The 17878-nt window shown below is 42.5% G+C and overlaps 1 protein-coding gene across 4 annotated transcripts in view; it reads right to left on the bottom strand.

The window, feature by feature from the left end:
• Nucleotides 1-265: 265 nt before the first annotated feature.
• The window catches only part of LOC141989589 (N-acetylated-alpha-linked acidic dipeptidase 2-like), a 54058-nt gene continuing 36445 nt past the window's right edge, over nt 266-17878 (bottom strand). The window contains exons 17-22 of one of the 4 annotated variants that reach the window (XM_074956457.1): nt 12276-12357; nt 10987-11079; nt 9051-9491; nt 7623-7809; nt 5806-5950; nt 272-2822 (exon numbers count right to left, since the gene is read on the bottom strand). In XM_074956457.1, the coding sequence (XP_074812558.1) occupies nt 9302-9491; nt 10987-11079; nt 12276-12357 (365 nt within the window). In that variant the 3' untranslated portion in view covers nt 272-2822; nt 5806-5950; nt 7623-7809; nt 9051-9301. The other 3 variants (XM_074956477.1, XM_074956451.1, XM_074956467.1) reach the window with 3 other exon arrangements.

The following is a 17878-nucleotide window of genomic DNA, read 5'->3' as shown; positions in this document are numbered from 1 at the left end:
GGATCCAAACCCCAAATAAATCCATTTTACTCTGTATAAAGCTTATACAGGGTAAACTCATAAATTTGTCTACCCTCTATAACACTGACAGAGAGATATGCACAGCTGTTTGCCCCACGTATTAATCACTTACTCTGGGTTTATTAAACAAAAGTGATTTTATTAAGTATAAAAAGTAGGATTTAAGTGGTTTCAAGAAATAACAGAACAAAGTAAGTCACAAAGCAAAATAAAACAAAACACGCAAGTCTAAGTCTAATAAATTAAGAAACTGATTACAGGTAATATATCACCCTTAGAGATGTTCCAGTACACTTCTTTCACACACTAGATTCCTTCCTAGTCTGGGCCCAATCCTTTCCGCTGGTACAGCCTTTGTTAGAGCCAGCAGACATCTCAGGTGGTAAGCAGGGGTTTTCTCATGATTGGCAGCCTCTTTTGTCCTGCTCTCCCCACCCCCTTTTATAGCTGTGGCACAAGGAGGGAATCTTTTGTCTGTGCTTGTCCCCACCCCCTGCCTCATCAATGGAAAAGTACAAGGATTAAGATGGATTCCAGTATCATGTAACATGGTCACGTCACCTTAAGACCCCTAGTCTCCATTCTTTCTGGGTTGGCCCACACGTACACAGGAAGGCGTGCAGGTAAATAAACCATTTACAACCAATTGTCCTAGTCAATGGGAGCCATCAAGATTCCAAACCACCATGAAGGGCCCAGACTTTGCATAATTACAGAAGGACTTCAGAGTTATACTTCATATTTCTAGTTTCAGATACAAGAATGATACAGGCATACAAATAGGAGGAATATATTCAGTAGGTTATAACCTTTGTTTTGGTACCTTACAAGAGACCTTTTGCCTAAAGCATATTCCAGGTACATCATATTCACACTCAAGCATATTTCCATAAAACATATGGAGTGCAACATCACACCTCCCCCTTATGAAGGGGGAAAGACCTGTTTACTCTCACAGACAACATAGTGGCAATGTTCTATCTCAACAAACAAGGTGGCACCTGCTCATTTCTGCTCTGCCAAGAATCAGTTCATCTAGGGGATTTTTGCATTGCCAACTCTATCACTCTCAAAGCTTCTTACCCTCCAGGAGTGCAGAACAAGCTGGCAGATCACCTAAGAAAGTTATTTATGAGTCAACCATGAGTTGTCCCTTCATCTGAATGTAGCCAGTCCATTTTCCAGTCCTGGGGACTCCCCAGGTAGCTCTGTTTGCAGTGAGATAGGGAACAAAACTGCTGGCATTTTGTGTTGTATGTGGTTCCAGTCTGTTCCCTAATGGATGCTTTCCTGATACAGGAAGTTGCTCTCCCAGGGTACGCTTCCCCAATTTGACTCCTTCACTACTAAAAATCAGACTGGATCGTGCCTGTGTCATTCTAACTGTCCTAATATGGCTGAGACAGCATTGTCCCTTTTGGTGAAAGAGCTGATAACTGCTTCCATTGGACTGACATCTAATTTCTCAAGACCATGGTTGCCTACTCTGTATAAACCTGCAAGCAATCCATCTAATGACATGGATGCTCCATAGTTAGATCCTGTGTAGGAATCGTGTTCAAAAGAGGTTCAAGATCTGCTGCTGAATAGTAGAAAGCTATCTACTAGATCTTCTTACCTTTCTAAGTGGAAGTGTTTCTCTATTTGATCTGTCTGGAGTTTGAAAAATGCAATGGCAAATCTAGCATATTTTGGACTATCTTTTGTACCTAAAACAGCAAGATTTGGCAGTTAGTTCCATCAAGGTCACCTAGCAGTTATCTTGGCCTTCCACCCTCAGGTGGATAACTGCTTTGTCTTTTCTAATAGAATGTCAATAAGATTTTTGAAAGGTTTGGAAAAATTGTATCCTTAGGTATAAGATCCTAAATTTGGTATTGTCAAAGCATATGAGTCCTGCTTTTGAGACTTTTGCTCCTTACTGTACATTTCAATGAAGTTAGCATTTTTGATGGCCATCACTTGTGCTAGTAGGTTAGGTGAGCTGCAGGCCATGATGTCTGGCCCTTTTAATGCTGTTTTCTTTAAAGACAAAGTTTACCTACATTCTCACCTGAAATTTTGTCTCAAAAGTGGTGGGTAGATTCAATATCAACCAAGCAGTTTACCTACCTTCATTCTTTCCCAAACCACACTTGAATAAAAATGAGGAAAGGCTACACTCTGGATGTCAAGAGAATGTTGGCATTCTACCACAACAGGTCCAACCAGTTCCTTCCTAGCTCTTTGTAGCAATCACAGAAAGGACGAAGGGGCTCCCAGTTTCTGCTCAGTGGATATCATCTTGGATAGCCTCATGTATTCACCTGTGCTACAATTTGGCTAATGTTATCCTGCCACGCAGAGAGACAGCACATGCAGCAAGATTGCAAGTGGCTTCTTCAGCCTTCCTGGCTAAGGCTCCTATCCCAGACACTTGTAAGGTGGCGGCTTGGTCTTCGGTGCACACGTGCTTCCATTATGCCATCACTTGGCAAGCTAGAGATTTTGCCAGATTTGGGCAAGTTGTCCATCAGTTTTTGTTTAGATAGGCTCTGATCCCACCACCTGTTTTCATGGTTTGTGAGTCACCAAGAGTGGAATGCACGTGTGTAATCACTCAAAAGAACAGTTGTTAACCTGTTCAGTAACTGTTGTTTGAGATGTTGCACATGTCCATTCCACGACCTGGCCTATCCCCTCTGCATCAGAGTTTTTCCAGCAAGAAGGAATTGGGGGGAGATCAGGTGGGCTCCACCCTTCATGTCTGCACACAGTGGCACTTGGCAGCAGAGGATGCTTGATCTTCATCGACAGGTACCCTGTGGGAAAAATTTCCAACAGCTATGTTTAGGGCATGCACACGCCCAGAGGACAAAGGACATGTGCAGCACATCTCAAAGAACAACAGTTACTGAACAGGTTAGTAACGGTTTTTGACTGGAAAAGTAAAGACATCCCATTAACTTACGGGTATATGAAACATTTTAAAATTAACATTTTCTACTTGGCTGCTCAGTATGTGTGACCATTCTGCATGATGATTCCCTCCACTGCATGCATGCAGAGACAACAGTGCAACCAGGTAGATGGCAGGAGACATACTTCCAGTTTGCAGGGGGGTTGTCGGGAGCTGGCCAAAAAGAGGAAGATTGCTAAACAGCCGTATGTTGCAGGTAGAAGAAGATACCATGTCCTCCTCGCAAACTACTTAACATCTATATTTGAAAAATTATTCCATGGTTAAATATCAAAATTACAGCCATTGTTGTTCAAAGCTGAATCTCAGCATAGCCATACCTTTTACTTAATTAAAATATTTTTAGCCTAAAGTTATGTATTTTAGGACAGCTTTGGCTTTGATAAACACATTGTAAATCATCACAGTTATGGTGACTTTACTGCAAATATCATTTTGGTATAAAATGTTCCATAACCTAACAGCCAAAAATATGATCTATATGTTTTTTCTAGAGAAACTGTAGTCATGTATTTGTTCAGAAACAAAATGAGCCTTTCTGCTTTCAGGAGTTTCCTGTGTAGAGACTTTTTTATAGCATCTAATGCTTTTTAAATAAATGGAATTGTTTTTAATCAAATGATATTGTGCTTAATGGAGAAAACATTTTAACCAAAACTCTACATGTCCTTCATTAAATTTCCTTTATGCCCATTTTTGTGACAGTAATTAACATTAAGGGCACCCACTAATGAAAACTACCTATAGTAAAAGCATTGGTTCAGAATTATTCTTTAATGATGATGGCACAAATTAAGAGGATGTCAGCACTTCCATGATGAGCTGCTGGCTTCAAAGTGTTTATAAATTGCAAAGAAACACTCATTCCAGCGTGATATCTGCAGTATTAACCATTTAGGGAGGAGTGATATTAAAATGCTGTGCAAATAAAATAGCTATAACCATTGGCATAATTTACCCAGAGTTGTGGTGGATTCTCCATCACTGACCGTTTTAAAATCACGATTGAATGGCTTTCTAACAGCTATGCTGTAGGAATTATTTTGGGGAAGTTCTGTGGCCTGTGTTAAGAGGTTGGACTAGATGATCACAAGGGTCCCTTCTGGCCTTGGAATCTATGGATCTATTTCCAAACTTTAAGTGGCAAGGATTTTCAAACATAATTAAAGAAAGATACAATGGAGTCTGAGATAATGTGCCAATGTTCAAGGTTAATACAGTAGAATGTAACTGCTCCAGAAGGGAATAGTCTTAAGTTAAAAACAAAACCAAAAAACCCTTCAATTGTGCATTGTCATGTTTATAAAACTAAAACTCTTCCCTATCTTGCTTTGTGTATCTGTATAGCACTGCCACACTTAGATGCATTGCACATGCACCTTTTAATGTATGACATAGGAGCACTGAAGTGGGGAAGGAAAGGAGTCTGACATCCCACTCAAAGCAAGGAAATCCTGTCCAAACGTAAGCCTGCTCCATTGTGCTTAGGTATAAGGTATTGCAAATATCTCCAGATAGTGTAAAAAAAAAAAAAAAACAAAACAAAAACAAAACAAAACTGGCCTACCTTAAATTTAGACACCGTGAATTAGTGACCACATAATTGATGTCCTTTACTTTGTTATCATTTCCTCCTCTTTTAGATTGTATTTTTTATAATATTAAGACTCACTCTCTCTTTTCTTCCTCTCCACACAGTGAAAAGCATTCTGATTTACATATTAGTAAACCAAGTTAATTAGAGTGGGTTTTAATATCAAGAATGAATGGGACAAATTCATAAGTGTTGTAATCCACTGAAGTCAATGGAATTACACCAGGATCAATTTGCTCTATTATTGTTTCTCCCAAAGCCACTCAAAATCATTGACTGACGTCTATACATCACTGCATTAGAAATATGCCAGTTTTGACTGTCTCCAGCTCTCAGATGACACATAGGCTTCAACGTCAGACTTTTTTCCTTGGGGCACTAGTAGATGGTAGCAATTCTTACCTACCCTGACGATCTGCTGCCTACGGATTAAGGAAAGGGGAGTATTACCAGTATCCACAGTTCAAGGGCTGTGGCTCAGGTTTCACTCTAAAAATATGGCCTAGTTTAGAAATGATGAAAATGGCTGCATAAATAACACAGCAGTATGCCATTGTAACTGGGTGTGACTTTACATGCCTATAGGGCAGAAAGAGCCGGTGCGAGCAAGAAAAGCATCTCTCAGTAGGATATCAGATAAAAAAGGGAACTGACAGCCTCCTGTGAGCTGCTTTTCCAACTACTCTCTCTCTTTCTGAGCTGTGTTTATTTAGAAGTATATAACTCCTCTCCGAAACACCACACAATAGATTTAGAAATAATCAGCCAAACCCTGCAAGAGAAATAATGGACTATCTAACAATGAATTAGCTTCCTTCATTAAAGTGTCCAGAAAACCTATAGTTTTCAACCCTCACCAAGGAAACAGATGAGCCTTAAAGCGTGGCCTGATGGTCAATGAATTGAGTCTCTCACAGCCCACAGGAAACATTTTAATGTAGAGAATACATCCTGGGAAAAATCCCCTGCCAACAACCCCCCCTTTTTTTTAAACCAGAGGATTAATAGGTCAGCAACCTACCTACATGGATCGGCCCTGGCAGTAGCATGTACAGACACAGGCTGTGTGGTACGTAGGTACAGAACCATTTAGGGCATGTAAGTTTCGCCTGCTTAAACAGACTTACTGATGTAACTCACGTTGCCTTGTACCTGGCTTCGAGCCTGATCTCTTACTAGATTTACTGCTGTGTTGTTCCTTTACTTTGATGGAGCTACTTTTTATTCTCACCTGTGAGAGTTGGGAATGATTTCAGGGCTAAAATGCAGCGGACTCAATTAATCACTGGTGAAATTCCTTGAGGCTTCTGTGAAGTTGATCCAAGAATAAATTATTGCCCAATGGCTGTATGTCTTACCACTTACTAGCTGTTGCTCTGTGGGAGACAGAAATCACTTTGATAAGGCTGAAAAGATGCAAAAGTACCAGCGCTAAAGAGTTCAATAATTAAATGCTCCTACAAAAGGATCTCACAAAACTGGGTGACTGGGCAACAAAATGGCGTATTAAATTCAATGTTGATAAATGAAAAGTAATGTACATTGGAAAACAATCCCAACTATACATATAAAATGATGGAGTCTAAATTACCACTCAAGAAAGAGATCTTGGAGTTTTTGTGGACAGTTCTCTGAAAACATCCATTCAGTGTGCAACGGCAGTCAAAAAAGTGAACAGAATCTTGGGAATCATTAAGAAAGGGATAGATAATAAGAGAAAATATCATATTGCCTCCATATAAATCCATGGTACACCCACATCTTGAATACTGTGTGCAGATGTGGTCGCCCCTTCTCAAAAAAGATATATTGGAATTGGAAAAGGTTCAGAAAAGGTTAACAAAAATTATTAGTGATATGGAACGGCTGCTATATGAGGAGAGATTAATAAGACTGGGACTTTTCAGGTTGGAAAAGAGATGACTGAGGAGGGATATGATTGAGGGCTATAAAATCATGACTGCTGTGGAGAAGTAAATAAGGAAGTGTTATTTACTCCTCCTCATAACACAAGAACTAGGGGTCACCAAATGAAATTAATAAGCAGCAGGTTTAAAACAAACAAAAGGAAGTGTTTTTTCACACAATGCACAGTCAACCTGTGGAACTCCTTGCCAGAGGATGTTGTGAAGGCCAAGACTATAACAAGGTTATAAAAAAAAACTAAAGTTCATGGATAGGTCCATCAATGGCTACTAGCCAGGATGGGCAGGGATGGTGTTCCTACCCTCTGTTTGCCAGAAGCTGGGAATGGGCAACTGGGGATGGATCACTTGATGATTACCTATTCTGTTCATTCCCTCTGGGGCACCTGGCATTGGCCACTGTTGGAAGACAAGATACTGGGCTAGATGGACCTTAGAGCTGACCCAGTATGGCTGTTCTTATGTTCGTAACTGCATTAAACCCTTGTGTGAACACATTCATTCAAGATAGCTCAGTCTCTAACTTGCTTCAAGCTATGGCCTCTCTTGTAAGGCTGAGAATACAGATGGTAATTAAAAGTTAGTTTTGATAGAATTTTTTCTTATGTTGATACCTGCCCCCTAGGATCTGGACAAAAGCCACTAAAATAACCACTCAATGGTTGATCGCTCTTAACCTGGGTTGGATTTGAACCTGCCTTTTAGCATCCCCACCCACCCCATTCATAGTAAGGCTTTTTTCCTCCTGGTTTCCAATGAAAATGAATTAAAACCTGACTGGCCATTTTAAATGGCAGAGCTAAACTATTTGGCAGTGTTTCCCTGAAGTTATTTTTCTGAGTGACATCTAGCAAACCAAACATCAAGTTTCATCCAAATTTAATTTTGTCAACCTGCTTTATTGTCCCATGCTAGGCTTTAAATGCTGAGGACTGGATGCTGTTCAGCTACATGACCCACAGATTGCTTCAGACAGGTTGAATAAATGAATCAAAACATGGGCACTGTGTAAATGGAGTTGTGGAGGGCAGTGTAAGTGATATTTAATATTATCCATTTATATGGACAGCCTGAAAGACCTCATAACCCTTATATGAAGCCAGAGCCACAGAAATGCAGCCACCTCTGGAACTGAAGGTAGCAGTAAGCTGCCATATTGCACAACCAGGGGAAGAGACGGAATGTTGGCCAGGTCACTGAGGAAAATCCCCACTCTTACAACATTTTCTTCTTTTTATATCCGGCGTATGGTTTCTGAAAAGCGTTTCAGTTCCCTTTTTGTGTGGTCATTTTACTTTCTTCCTTCATCCCTGGAATTTAAAATAACTGTAAGTTTCACATTAAAGTTTTTACTGGTAACATTAGAAGACAAAAATTGTATGTCGCTTAGTCCTGTAGAAGTTGAAGGAGAAATGCTGAGCGTTCCATCCCTTCTGCTCAGAACAGTAATTAATAGCATTCTGGGAAAACATTTTCCATCTCTGTCATCAGACATCAGCTAGTGGGTGAGAGCATGGTATAAAATAGCTTTCCCAATTAAAGAGGGCATGAAGAATAACAGCTGATGAGAGGAAAGTGATAGCATGTTACACAGGGAGCAGATAGCTCATCACAGGAAGGATGGTGATTCTCTACTGGCTCTTTTTCCTCTTAAAAATCACCTGGGTAGTGATATTGCGTAAGTCTGGGATTTTCAAAAGGAAAATTTCAAAAAGGGATTTTGATGCCTAACTCCCCCCATCCCCTTTGTAAATCTCAGCCTGAGGGTTTTCAAAACTTCTGCATAGAAATAGATTTTTTTTAGTACTTCATTTGATTAATAAAAATGGCATAAAAAGCATCTGGACCTACATTGTCAACTGTTCACTGATTATGGGTGTGCAGCATGGGACACCTAGAGCTGGAGTTTTCAGAGGAGGAGAACACCTAATAACATTGAAGTAAGTTGGGATTGTGGATGCTCACCATCTTTTATAATCACACCCACAATCAAAGACTATGGGTAGGGAGATAAAGCCTGATAATTCAGGGTATAAATCAATCTCTATGAGGGGATGACTGTGAGTTTCTTTGAAGCACGTGGTGCTGACCACTGTCAGAGACATGATACTGGACTAGATGAACCATGGGTCTGATCCAGTACTGCAATTCCTATGCCCTAAATCATTGTCCACACTGGGGAAAATTAGGTCATAGGCATGGCCATAGTGGATCAGACCCAATGCACAAGCTGCCTCAGTGATGGAAGCTCTCGTGCGGACAGAGTTAAGGCATTCTTCCCATGTTGTTTAATCCTGCTCAGAACACCATTAAGACATGGTGTTAATCCCCTGAGTCCTATCTGCGTTATGGCTTCCACGTGTTACCACTAACAAAGCTGCACCCGTAGCAGGTTCTAGTTTCTCTAGTGCAGATGTAGCTTAGGAGATTGATTTTCAGAAGTGCCAGGAACCCAAAAACTGAGGTCCCCCAAATTAGTGGATCCTTTGGAAAATGTAAGCGTTCTAACTGACATTTTTGAAAAAAAAAGGCCAAGTAATTTTTTTCTTACTAGAATTTTGTTCTGTTTTTTTTAAAAGCAGCAGTTATGCCAGTCTCAGAGAACTAACACTGGTTCCTTAACCATCAGTCCCATAATGCCAACAGCTCTCACTGACTCCCATGGGACTTCTGTATGGAAAAGGCTGGTTATATTGCAACCCTAGTAAATACTATGCACAAAGTGGAAATGGCATCACTCGAGTACATTCACTGCCGTTTTTAAGAGTTAGCCATGTGTTCAAGCCTGCTGGTGCCTTGTTCCTATGCTACATCCTTCAGCGTCCCTGCTGCAGCCTGCACAGTGAAGGCTGCAATGGAGATCTGCCTCTTTACTTCTTCCCAGGCTTTGCGCTGATCTGCTTTGTTTTCAATATCAAACATGGCATCGTAGATCCCTGGGAATGACTCTCCAGCGTACTTGTTGTGGCTGCTCGGAGCAAAAACAATGTGTCTGTGGGGAAAGAGAAAAAAGCCTTAGGCGGGAGGGAGGGATTCAAGGGAGAACAAGGGGAGCTACTGAGACACAGCTGGGGGGGAATCCCTGAGAGAAAGAGCAAAAATTGTGCTGGAACTAGAGCTGTTTAAAAAAAAAGTTAATTTTCAGTGAATTTAATATCATTTGAAGTTTCAGTGAATTTTGATTTCATTTTTTGGCCAAAATGAAAAATTTTTGGCTCCTCCCTTTCATGGGAAAATGAAAAATGTTTGCCCAAAGTTTAATTTTTCTGCATAGATGAAATAGCAGTACACTTTGAATGATGCAAAAACCTGAGCTGTCCAAAAACTGTCACTATGTGGAAAAAAAAATTTGAGCCGCTCGAGCTGAAACCCTTGCAAGTACGGGAAAGGATTTAGTAGTGGGAGGGTGAACAGTTGCTTCCTGGAAGGCTGTTGCATCTGAGGAGGCCTGAACACTATTTAGCTTATAAAGAGCTAAAGATTGTCTTTGGATTTCTGTGTGCCCTGGGATTGGAGGACTTTTGACGTGGCCAGAGGGCCACACCACTGGCACCCCTTCTCTCAGATAACTGGGCACTTCAATGAAACTGAGGCATTGGGGCAAAATGAGGTATAGCCATATGCTTGACACCAAAGAGGGAAACTGCTCTATCACCAAAGCCTTATAACTATAAATCTTACAACATACTCTCCTTGTAAGACAGAATAGCATTACTACGCTCAAGTGAAAATCCTCCTCGGAGATAAGCAAACCTTACTAGCTGACAAGAAGGATGGTCCAGTGGTTAGCACAGGAGTTGGGAAGACCTGGGTTCAATCCCTGCTTCACCATGAGTCCTGTGAGACCTTTGACAAGTCACTTAGCCTCTTTGTGTCTCAGTTTCCCAGCTGTAAAAACTGGGCAATAACTGCCCTTCCCTACTTCACAGGATAAATGTGTTAAATGTGAGGATAAATGTGTTAAAGATTGTGAAATGCTTTGAAATCTAAGAGCAAAATTCAGAGACATTTAATACTACTAAAAATACAGTCCTATGCCCAACAGGAGAAGCTCAATAAAGGATGTAGATCACAACCTCGGCGTCTTTCCTTCTCCCAAATCTGCTCCACCATCAGGAGGGATGGAATCAGCAGAGGGAAGTCCTCACACTGCTGTAACCAGCACAGTTATTTTCATCTTATCTCTTTAGCACTGTCCTAGTTACTGTTCCGTGTAACCAAGCACTCTTGCTGCCACAGTGAAGGTGCAGGAGGTGTTCACAAGAGGATCTCTGTTTTAGGAAGCTGTTCACAATATGAAAAAGTTCAAGAGCCATTAGGGTGACCAGATGTCCCGATTTTATAGGGACAGTCCCGATATTTGGTGCTTTTGCTTATATAGACATCCTGTCCCAATTTTTCACATTTGCTGCCTGGTCACCCTAAGAGCCATAGGGCTATGCCTTGCAATCAGTAATTTTAGTAGTCTGCATAACCTGTTGCCTTACCTGTAAAATTTCCTGCCTGGTAAACCAAGAGGATCGATGAAAGCTCTTTCCACAAACATCAGCTGATCATTCATGATTCGCACAGCAATTGGACTGCGGGGGACGAAGATAGAAGCATTTCACACAACAACAATGCATGAAAATGTATGAACTACATGGTTTTCTAATAGAGCTGGTTGGGAATTTTTCAACATTGTCTTTTAGTCAGAAAAGCTGATTAGGTGAAACCAAAACTGCTCCTGGGAACATACTGGCTTTGATGAAACTTTCACGAAGAATGGTTTCTCAGGAGAAGTTTTGGTCAAAACCAGAGAGATACCTCCAAACCCCAGAATAGGCAACAGCCTTGTGGTTAGGGCATTCACCTGGGATGTAGGAGACCTGGAGTCAAGTTCCTGCTCCAAATTAGGCAGAGCAGTGACTTGAACCCAGTTCTTCCACAGCCCAGGTGAATGCCCTAACTACCACGCTATTGCCTTTTCATTGAAAAACTTCAGAAGTCTCAGTTTCATTCTGATGCACAACAATAAAAATTTCCAAACTCTCAAAAATATTTCTGGGATAGGAAAGCCATTGCCAGACCTGTTCTAGTTTACAAAGCACTAAACAAATATTAGCTAGTTACTCCTTCCTGTGCACCTGACTAGGCTGACAAGTATCATGACATAAATGAGGAAAGTGACACACAGGCGTTACATGCGTTGCCCAGCGCTACAGAAGAAGATGGACTCTAAACTGTGATTAGAATTCGCGAGTTCCTGCTCGTCATCATGTGCTCCATTAGATCACATCGTCTTTCAAACTAGGACTGTTGATTCCAGAAGATGCTGCTTCAGACTGATTATTCTTCACACAAACTTGAAGGATAAAATCTGCATGTTAGACTGGGGGAACTTTCCATTATATAAACAACAAAAGGGGAGGCATCCTTTTAAGAACAATGGAAACCTGTGTTTTATTAAACAGTACTAGAAAGAGCCCACCAAAGAAAGAAGACACTAGCTTTTCATTGATAGCTGCTGCTTTACATGAAAAATATGTTCATTACATTATATAAGATATTCACTAAAATTATCACTAAGCTCATACAGTTCACTGGTGAGTGTGCCCAAGAAACAGAATGTGTTGAGGTTCAAATCCTGTAGTCCTCACTCAGGCAAAACTCCTATTGATTTCAAAGTGAGTTTTCGCTGATCAAGGCCTGATTCAGGATTGCAGGACTTGGCCCACAGCAAACTAAGTTGAGGAGCCTGGAGGTGAATTTGTCAAGACTGGGCTTTTTAACTTACTTATTCACATCCACCTCTTTAAGTCTTCTGTGAAAATCGGCAGCAGCTTCTGTGAAATTCGTCACAGCAGAAAAAAGGGGACCTAGAAATAGAAAGTCCTTTTTTACTTCAGCATCACACACAGAGCCTTGAACAATAAACAGTTCACTTATTGAGGAAAACCATGTATTTATTTTATTTAGTGACTTGACAAGGAATCCTTGGCTTCCCCATTTCTTCTGGATCTGACTTTTAAAGGACTGCAGTGCCCCCTCGTAGCATGGAAAACCTATTTTAACCATGGCCGCAGTGCAGAGGAAGAATGTCTAATAAAACTTCTACAAAGCGGCATTAAAATAATATTTTATTTAAATAGGCTGAGAACGATTCTTGGGGAACCTCTGGCAAAGAGAAAGTTCTGAGATTGGGGTGGATGGAGAGGAGGAAAACCCTGGATCTACAATTTTAAGTTTACTGCAGACTTTACATGAAGAAGCTTGAGATGTAGCAACATTTCCAGCACTTCTGCCTGCCTGTGCAAGGATTGCACCATTTTCACCTGAGGAGATTTCCACCCCGCCCTTTGCTTGTTTTATGTGAGCTCTTTCCCCAGCCATACCAAGCCAGACTTGGAGTGGCAAGATCCCATGGGGGAGGAATACTCCCGGCCAAGGCAAGGATGATGGTAGAGCCATTCTACCGCTGCTACTCAATACCTGGATTGTCTCCCATTATGTGGGATCGCAGGCCCAGTGGATCATTGAAGTTGCAGAACACACATACCCCGAAGCTCGTCCCCACTCTTTCCCTGGCAATACACCCAAGCCTTCTTAGCAGCTACTGGCAAAAGTCCCCATGGAACTGAACTCTGTGGCATACAGGGCAGCCACAGCCCTGGGGGCAGGCTCTCCCTATGCAGCCGCAGACCTGTACTGGTTCCACTGCAGCCAGGGTGGACAGGACTTCCATAATGGTGTCTATTTCATTTCTACAGCTAATTTTCCTATCTCCCTTTCCGCTTCCAAAAAAAAAAGAAAATTGGTTCTGGTTCATTGAGCAACAGGGGCTAACTTGCAAAAAAAGGGAAACTTTAGAACCTTGCCAAAAATACAAGTTTTATAGGCAAAAGGGAAGCTTCAGAGTATTTCAAATTTAACCATGAGTTTCAGAAAACCCTGTCTAATCTAAAGTAGCTCCCTCCCTATAAAGCCATCTCCCCTCTGATTGTTTATATCAAGAGAGTTGAATTACCCCCCTAAGGTCAAGTTTCTGTGCTTGGCTGCCTCTGTGCACTGAATGGGAGTTATATGCAGTGGTGAGCTGGAGCCGGTTGTTAAATTTAGAAGCCCTTTTAGAACTGGTTGTTCCGTGAGGGACAACCGGTTCTAAAAGGGCTTCTAAATTTAACCGGCCAAAAGTGGCGCCTTAGATGCCGACTCCATGGGTGCTCCAGCCCTGGAGCACCCAAGGGGAAAATTTGGTGGGTGCAGAGCACCCACCGGCAGCTCCCCGCCCCACCCCCGGCCCCAGCTCACCTCTGCTCCGCCTCCGCCTCCTCCCCTGAACGCGCCGCCCTGCTCTGCTTCTCCGCCCCCCCCAGGCTTCCCGCGAATCAGCTGTTCGCGCAGGAAGCCGGGGCAGGCTGAGAAGCAGACCGCGGCTTCCCGCTCAGGCCCAGGGAGGCGGAGTTGAGCTGGGTTGGGGGGGGGGGAGGGGCGCGAGGAGGACCGCCCGCACCGCAGCAGGTAACCCTGGTGGGGGGGAGGTGCGCAGGGGAACTGCTCCCCGCCCCAGCTCACCTCCGCCACCCTCGGCCTGAGCGGGAAGCCGCGGCCTGCTTCTCAGCCCTCCCCGGCTTCCTGCTGAACAGCTGATTCGCGGGAAGCCGGGGGAGGAGGCGCGGAGAAGCAGAGCGGGGCAGCATGTTCAGGGGCGGAGGGGGAGCGGAGGTGAGGTGAGCTGGGGCCGGGTGCGGGGCAGGGAGCTGCCGGTGGGTGCTCTGCACCCACCAAATTTTCCCCGTGGGTGCTCCAGCCCCGGAGCACCTAGGGAGTCAGCACCTAAGGCGCCACTTTTGATGTGATCAGTGGAGGAGCAACCGCTCCCCCTGCTCTCCCCCAGCTACACTCCCCCGCCCCTAGGAGCCAGAGGGACCTGCCGGCTGCTTCCTGGGAGCTGCCCCAGGTAAGCACCTCCGGGACTCCCCACCTCGCCCCCCGGCAGGTGCCTCTGGCTCTTAGCGGTGGGGTGGGCACCCACTACGGTGGCCCACGAGACCCTCCTGCCCAGTTCTGGGGGCAGTCAGGGGACAGAGGTGGATGGGGCAGGGGTCCTGGGGGGGTGCATCAAGGAACGCGGGGGGGTTGGTTGGGGCAGGAGTTGCGGGGGGTAGGGGTGGGTAACGACCCCCTCATGGGGTGAGGAGGGAACCCGTTGTTAAGATTTTGGCAGCTCATCACTGGTTGTGTGTACGTGCAAGGACAGCGTTTAGCCATTGTTGATATTATAGTCACAGTTTAGCAACAGCTCATGTTTCACAAGCAGAAGGAGAGGGCTGACCAGGGAAAAGGTCTCCTGAAAACATACAAGTGTACTCACCACAAACAATACCAGTGTCGTTCACTCGACTTCTTTTTTTAAAATCACAATATTTACAATATTTCTGTTTCTTTAAGCTCCACTTTCTGGAATTATGTGATTATGAGAGAAATTTGTATTAAAAAACAAAAAGTTTCTAGCCCTCATTGTTGCAGAGGAAAACTTGAAAACCTGAACCCAAAAGGCAAATAAGCTCAATTTATTTATTTATTTTAAATAATGATTTTAAGCCAATCCCATGAGTTCACTGGGCCTGAGTTATGATCTTTGAATGTTTGGCATTGGCAACATCACAATGCTATGACATAGGCTAGCAAAGTCATGTAAATGCATCATCCCAGAATACTATTGTGAGGCTGAGCCAGTGCGGGTTAAGCAACACAGTAGGCTGAAAGAAAAGGAGTACTTGTGGCACCTTAGAGACTAACCAATTTATTTGAGCATAAGCTTTCGTGAGCTACAGCTCACTTCATCGGATGCATACTGTGGAAAGTATAGAAGATCTTATATACACACAAAAAGCATGTATATAAGTATATAATAAGATCTTCTATACTTTCCACTGAATGCATCCGATGAAGTGAGCTGTAGCTCACAAAAGCTTATGCTCAAATAAATTGGTTAGTCTCTAAGGTGCCACAAGTCCTCCTTTTCTTTTTGCGAATACAGACTAACACGGCTGTTACTCTGAAACCTTTCTTTACCTTGTAAATCTTTTTTAAAATTTTCCCTTTATTTTTAGTAGTTTACATTTAATGCAGTACTGTACTGTATTTACTTTTTTTTTTTTTGGTCTCTGCTGATGCCTGATTGCATACTTCTGGTTCCAAATGAGGTGTGCGGTTGATCAGTCAGTTCATAACTCTGGTGTCTGTTACTCTGGTGTTCATAACTCTTGAGGTTTTACTGTCGTATTTGTCTGTGTTTATCTATATCTTGTTAGAAGTTTAACAACGTGATCTAATTAGCTTGTAGATGCTAAAATTTTGTTCCTGTCTCTAATGATTTCATTAATGTAGTCTATTGATTCAGAGATCAAAAGGGAATATTATCATTTAGATGGGACTTGTAGTGTAATAATATTATTGTCCTCACTTCTCTTTGAAACTTGTAAATTCCACATAGTAAACTACCTGTGAACTGTTTGAATGATTAATTGACTCATGCTAATGAATGTAACTAGTTATGGGTATATGCCTAGGAAACAGAGATTAGTTTCAAAGCAACAGTATGCATTACTTATTGTTCAGCCAAGGAAGGCATGTTGTGACCACAACTGGCTTCAAGCTATAAAGCAGGGATCCGCAACCTTTGGCACCCAGCCCGTCAGGCAAATCTGCTGGCGGGCCGGGACGGTTTGTTTACCTGCAACGTCTGCAGGTTTGGCCAATCACAGCTCCCACTGGCTGCAGTTTGCCGTTCCAGGCCACTGGGGGTTGCGGGAAGTGGCGTGGGCCGACGAATGTGCTGGCTGCCACTTCCCGCATCCCCCGTTCGCCTGGAATGTCGAACTGCGGCCAGTGGGAGCTGTGATCGGCTGAACCTGTGGAGGCTGCAGGTAAACAAACCATCCCAGCCTGCTAGCGGATTTTCCTTACGGGCTTCATGCCAAAGGTTACCGATCCCTACTATAAAGAAAGCATGGGGCCTGATCCTTACTATCTCAGATCTGCTTAGACTTTGACAGGGAAAGTCTAAGCCTGCAAGACTGAGGTCTCCAGGTCTACGCTGAATTAACTCTGCAAATTCTCGTGGAAGAATTTGAACAAACACTGCACATGGACTGCCTTTTAAATTGACTCCAGAAGGATTTTTACAAATCAGCAGCCTCACCATCTCTGCCATGAAACTGACTTGAGAACTTTATTCATATCTGTATGTATAATGATCTTTAACCGTAGCAACTCTCTTTCTTTTCTTTTTATTAATAAATCTTAGATGTATAGTTAATAAGAACTGGCTGTAAGCATGAATTTAGGTAAGATCTGAAATATTCATTGACCTGCTGGGCAATGTGTCCAGTCTTTTGGGATTGGTAGAACTTTATATATGGTGAATAAGGTCTTAGTAACCCTTGCTATATTAGACTTAGCTGTCTGGATGGGAGCCAAAGGCTGGATTGCTTAAAGGGAACTGTATTTTGGCTTCTTGATAATGAGTAAGATATTACAGAAGCTGTTTGGTTACTGGTTTGGTGAAAATAAACCACCAGCTTTGGGGATCGTCTCCCCTGTTCTTTGCAGTTTGCTCTAATTGAGCAATCTCAGCGTGGCCCCTTCAGCAACCACGGTCAAAATTGTGGATGAATTTTATTGCATAATATTGTGAAAACTATCTATAAATTAGGACTGTTGGATACTCTAGTATGATAGAGTAAAACAAAAGGAACAGTAAATAAGCTTCAGTAGATTGCTAAAGCTGATCACAAAATTTTTTGCTGCAGGTTCATAGAAGAATCAAAGAATCACAAGAATGATTAAAGGACTGGAAAACCTGCCTCACAGTAACAGACTCAAAGAACTCCATCTGTTTAGCTTATCAAAAAGAAGGGTACGGGGTGACTTGATCTGTAAGTGTCTACATTGGGAACAGAAATTTGGTAGTAGAAGGCTCTTCAGTCTAGCAAACAAAAATGAAAAAAGATGCAATGACTGGAAGCTAAAGCTGGACAGGTTTACACTTGAAAGAAGGCACTCATTTTAAACAATGAGAGTAATTAACCATTGGAACAGGGCTGTGGTGGATTTTCCATCACTGGAAACTTGTAAATTGAGACTGGATGTTTTTCTAATAGATATGCTCTAGTTCAAACAGGAATTCATTGAGGAAAGTGCCTTTTACAACATATTTTAGAAACTTTATTTTTTATAATAAATGTTTTAGATTAACTTTTGAAATAAAAATTTAAATAAGCAAACTGGCTCCATTTTTTATTTTTCAGCTACCTGAAGATATTTCCATATGCACTCATTCACTAGCTAAGACCCAGTTCCTGCCCCTCATCTTTGGACACCTAGGGTCTCAAA

Source organism: Natator depressus, chromosome 1 (assembly GCF_965152275.1).
Source record: "Natator depressus isolate rNatDep1 chromosome 1, rNatDep2.hap1, whole genome shotgun sequence".
Classification (NCBI taxonomy): Eukaryota; Metazoa; Chordata; order Testudines; family Cheloniidae; genus Natator; species Natator depressus.
Note: the sequence above shows the minus strand (reverse complement) of the source record. Positions and strands in the feature narration are given on the sequence as shown.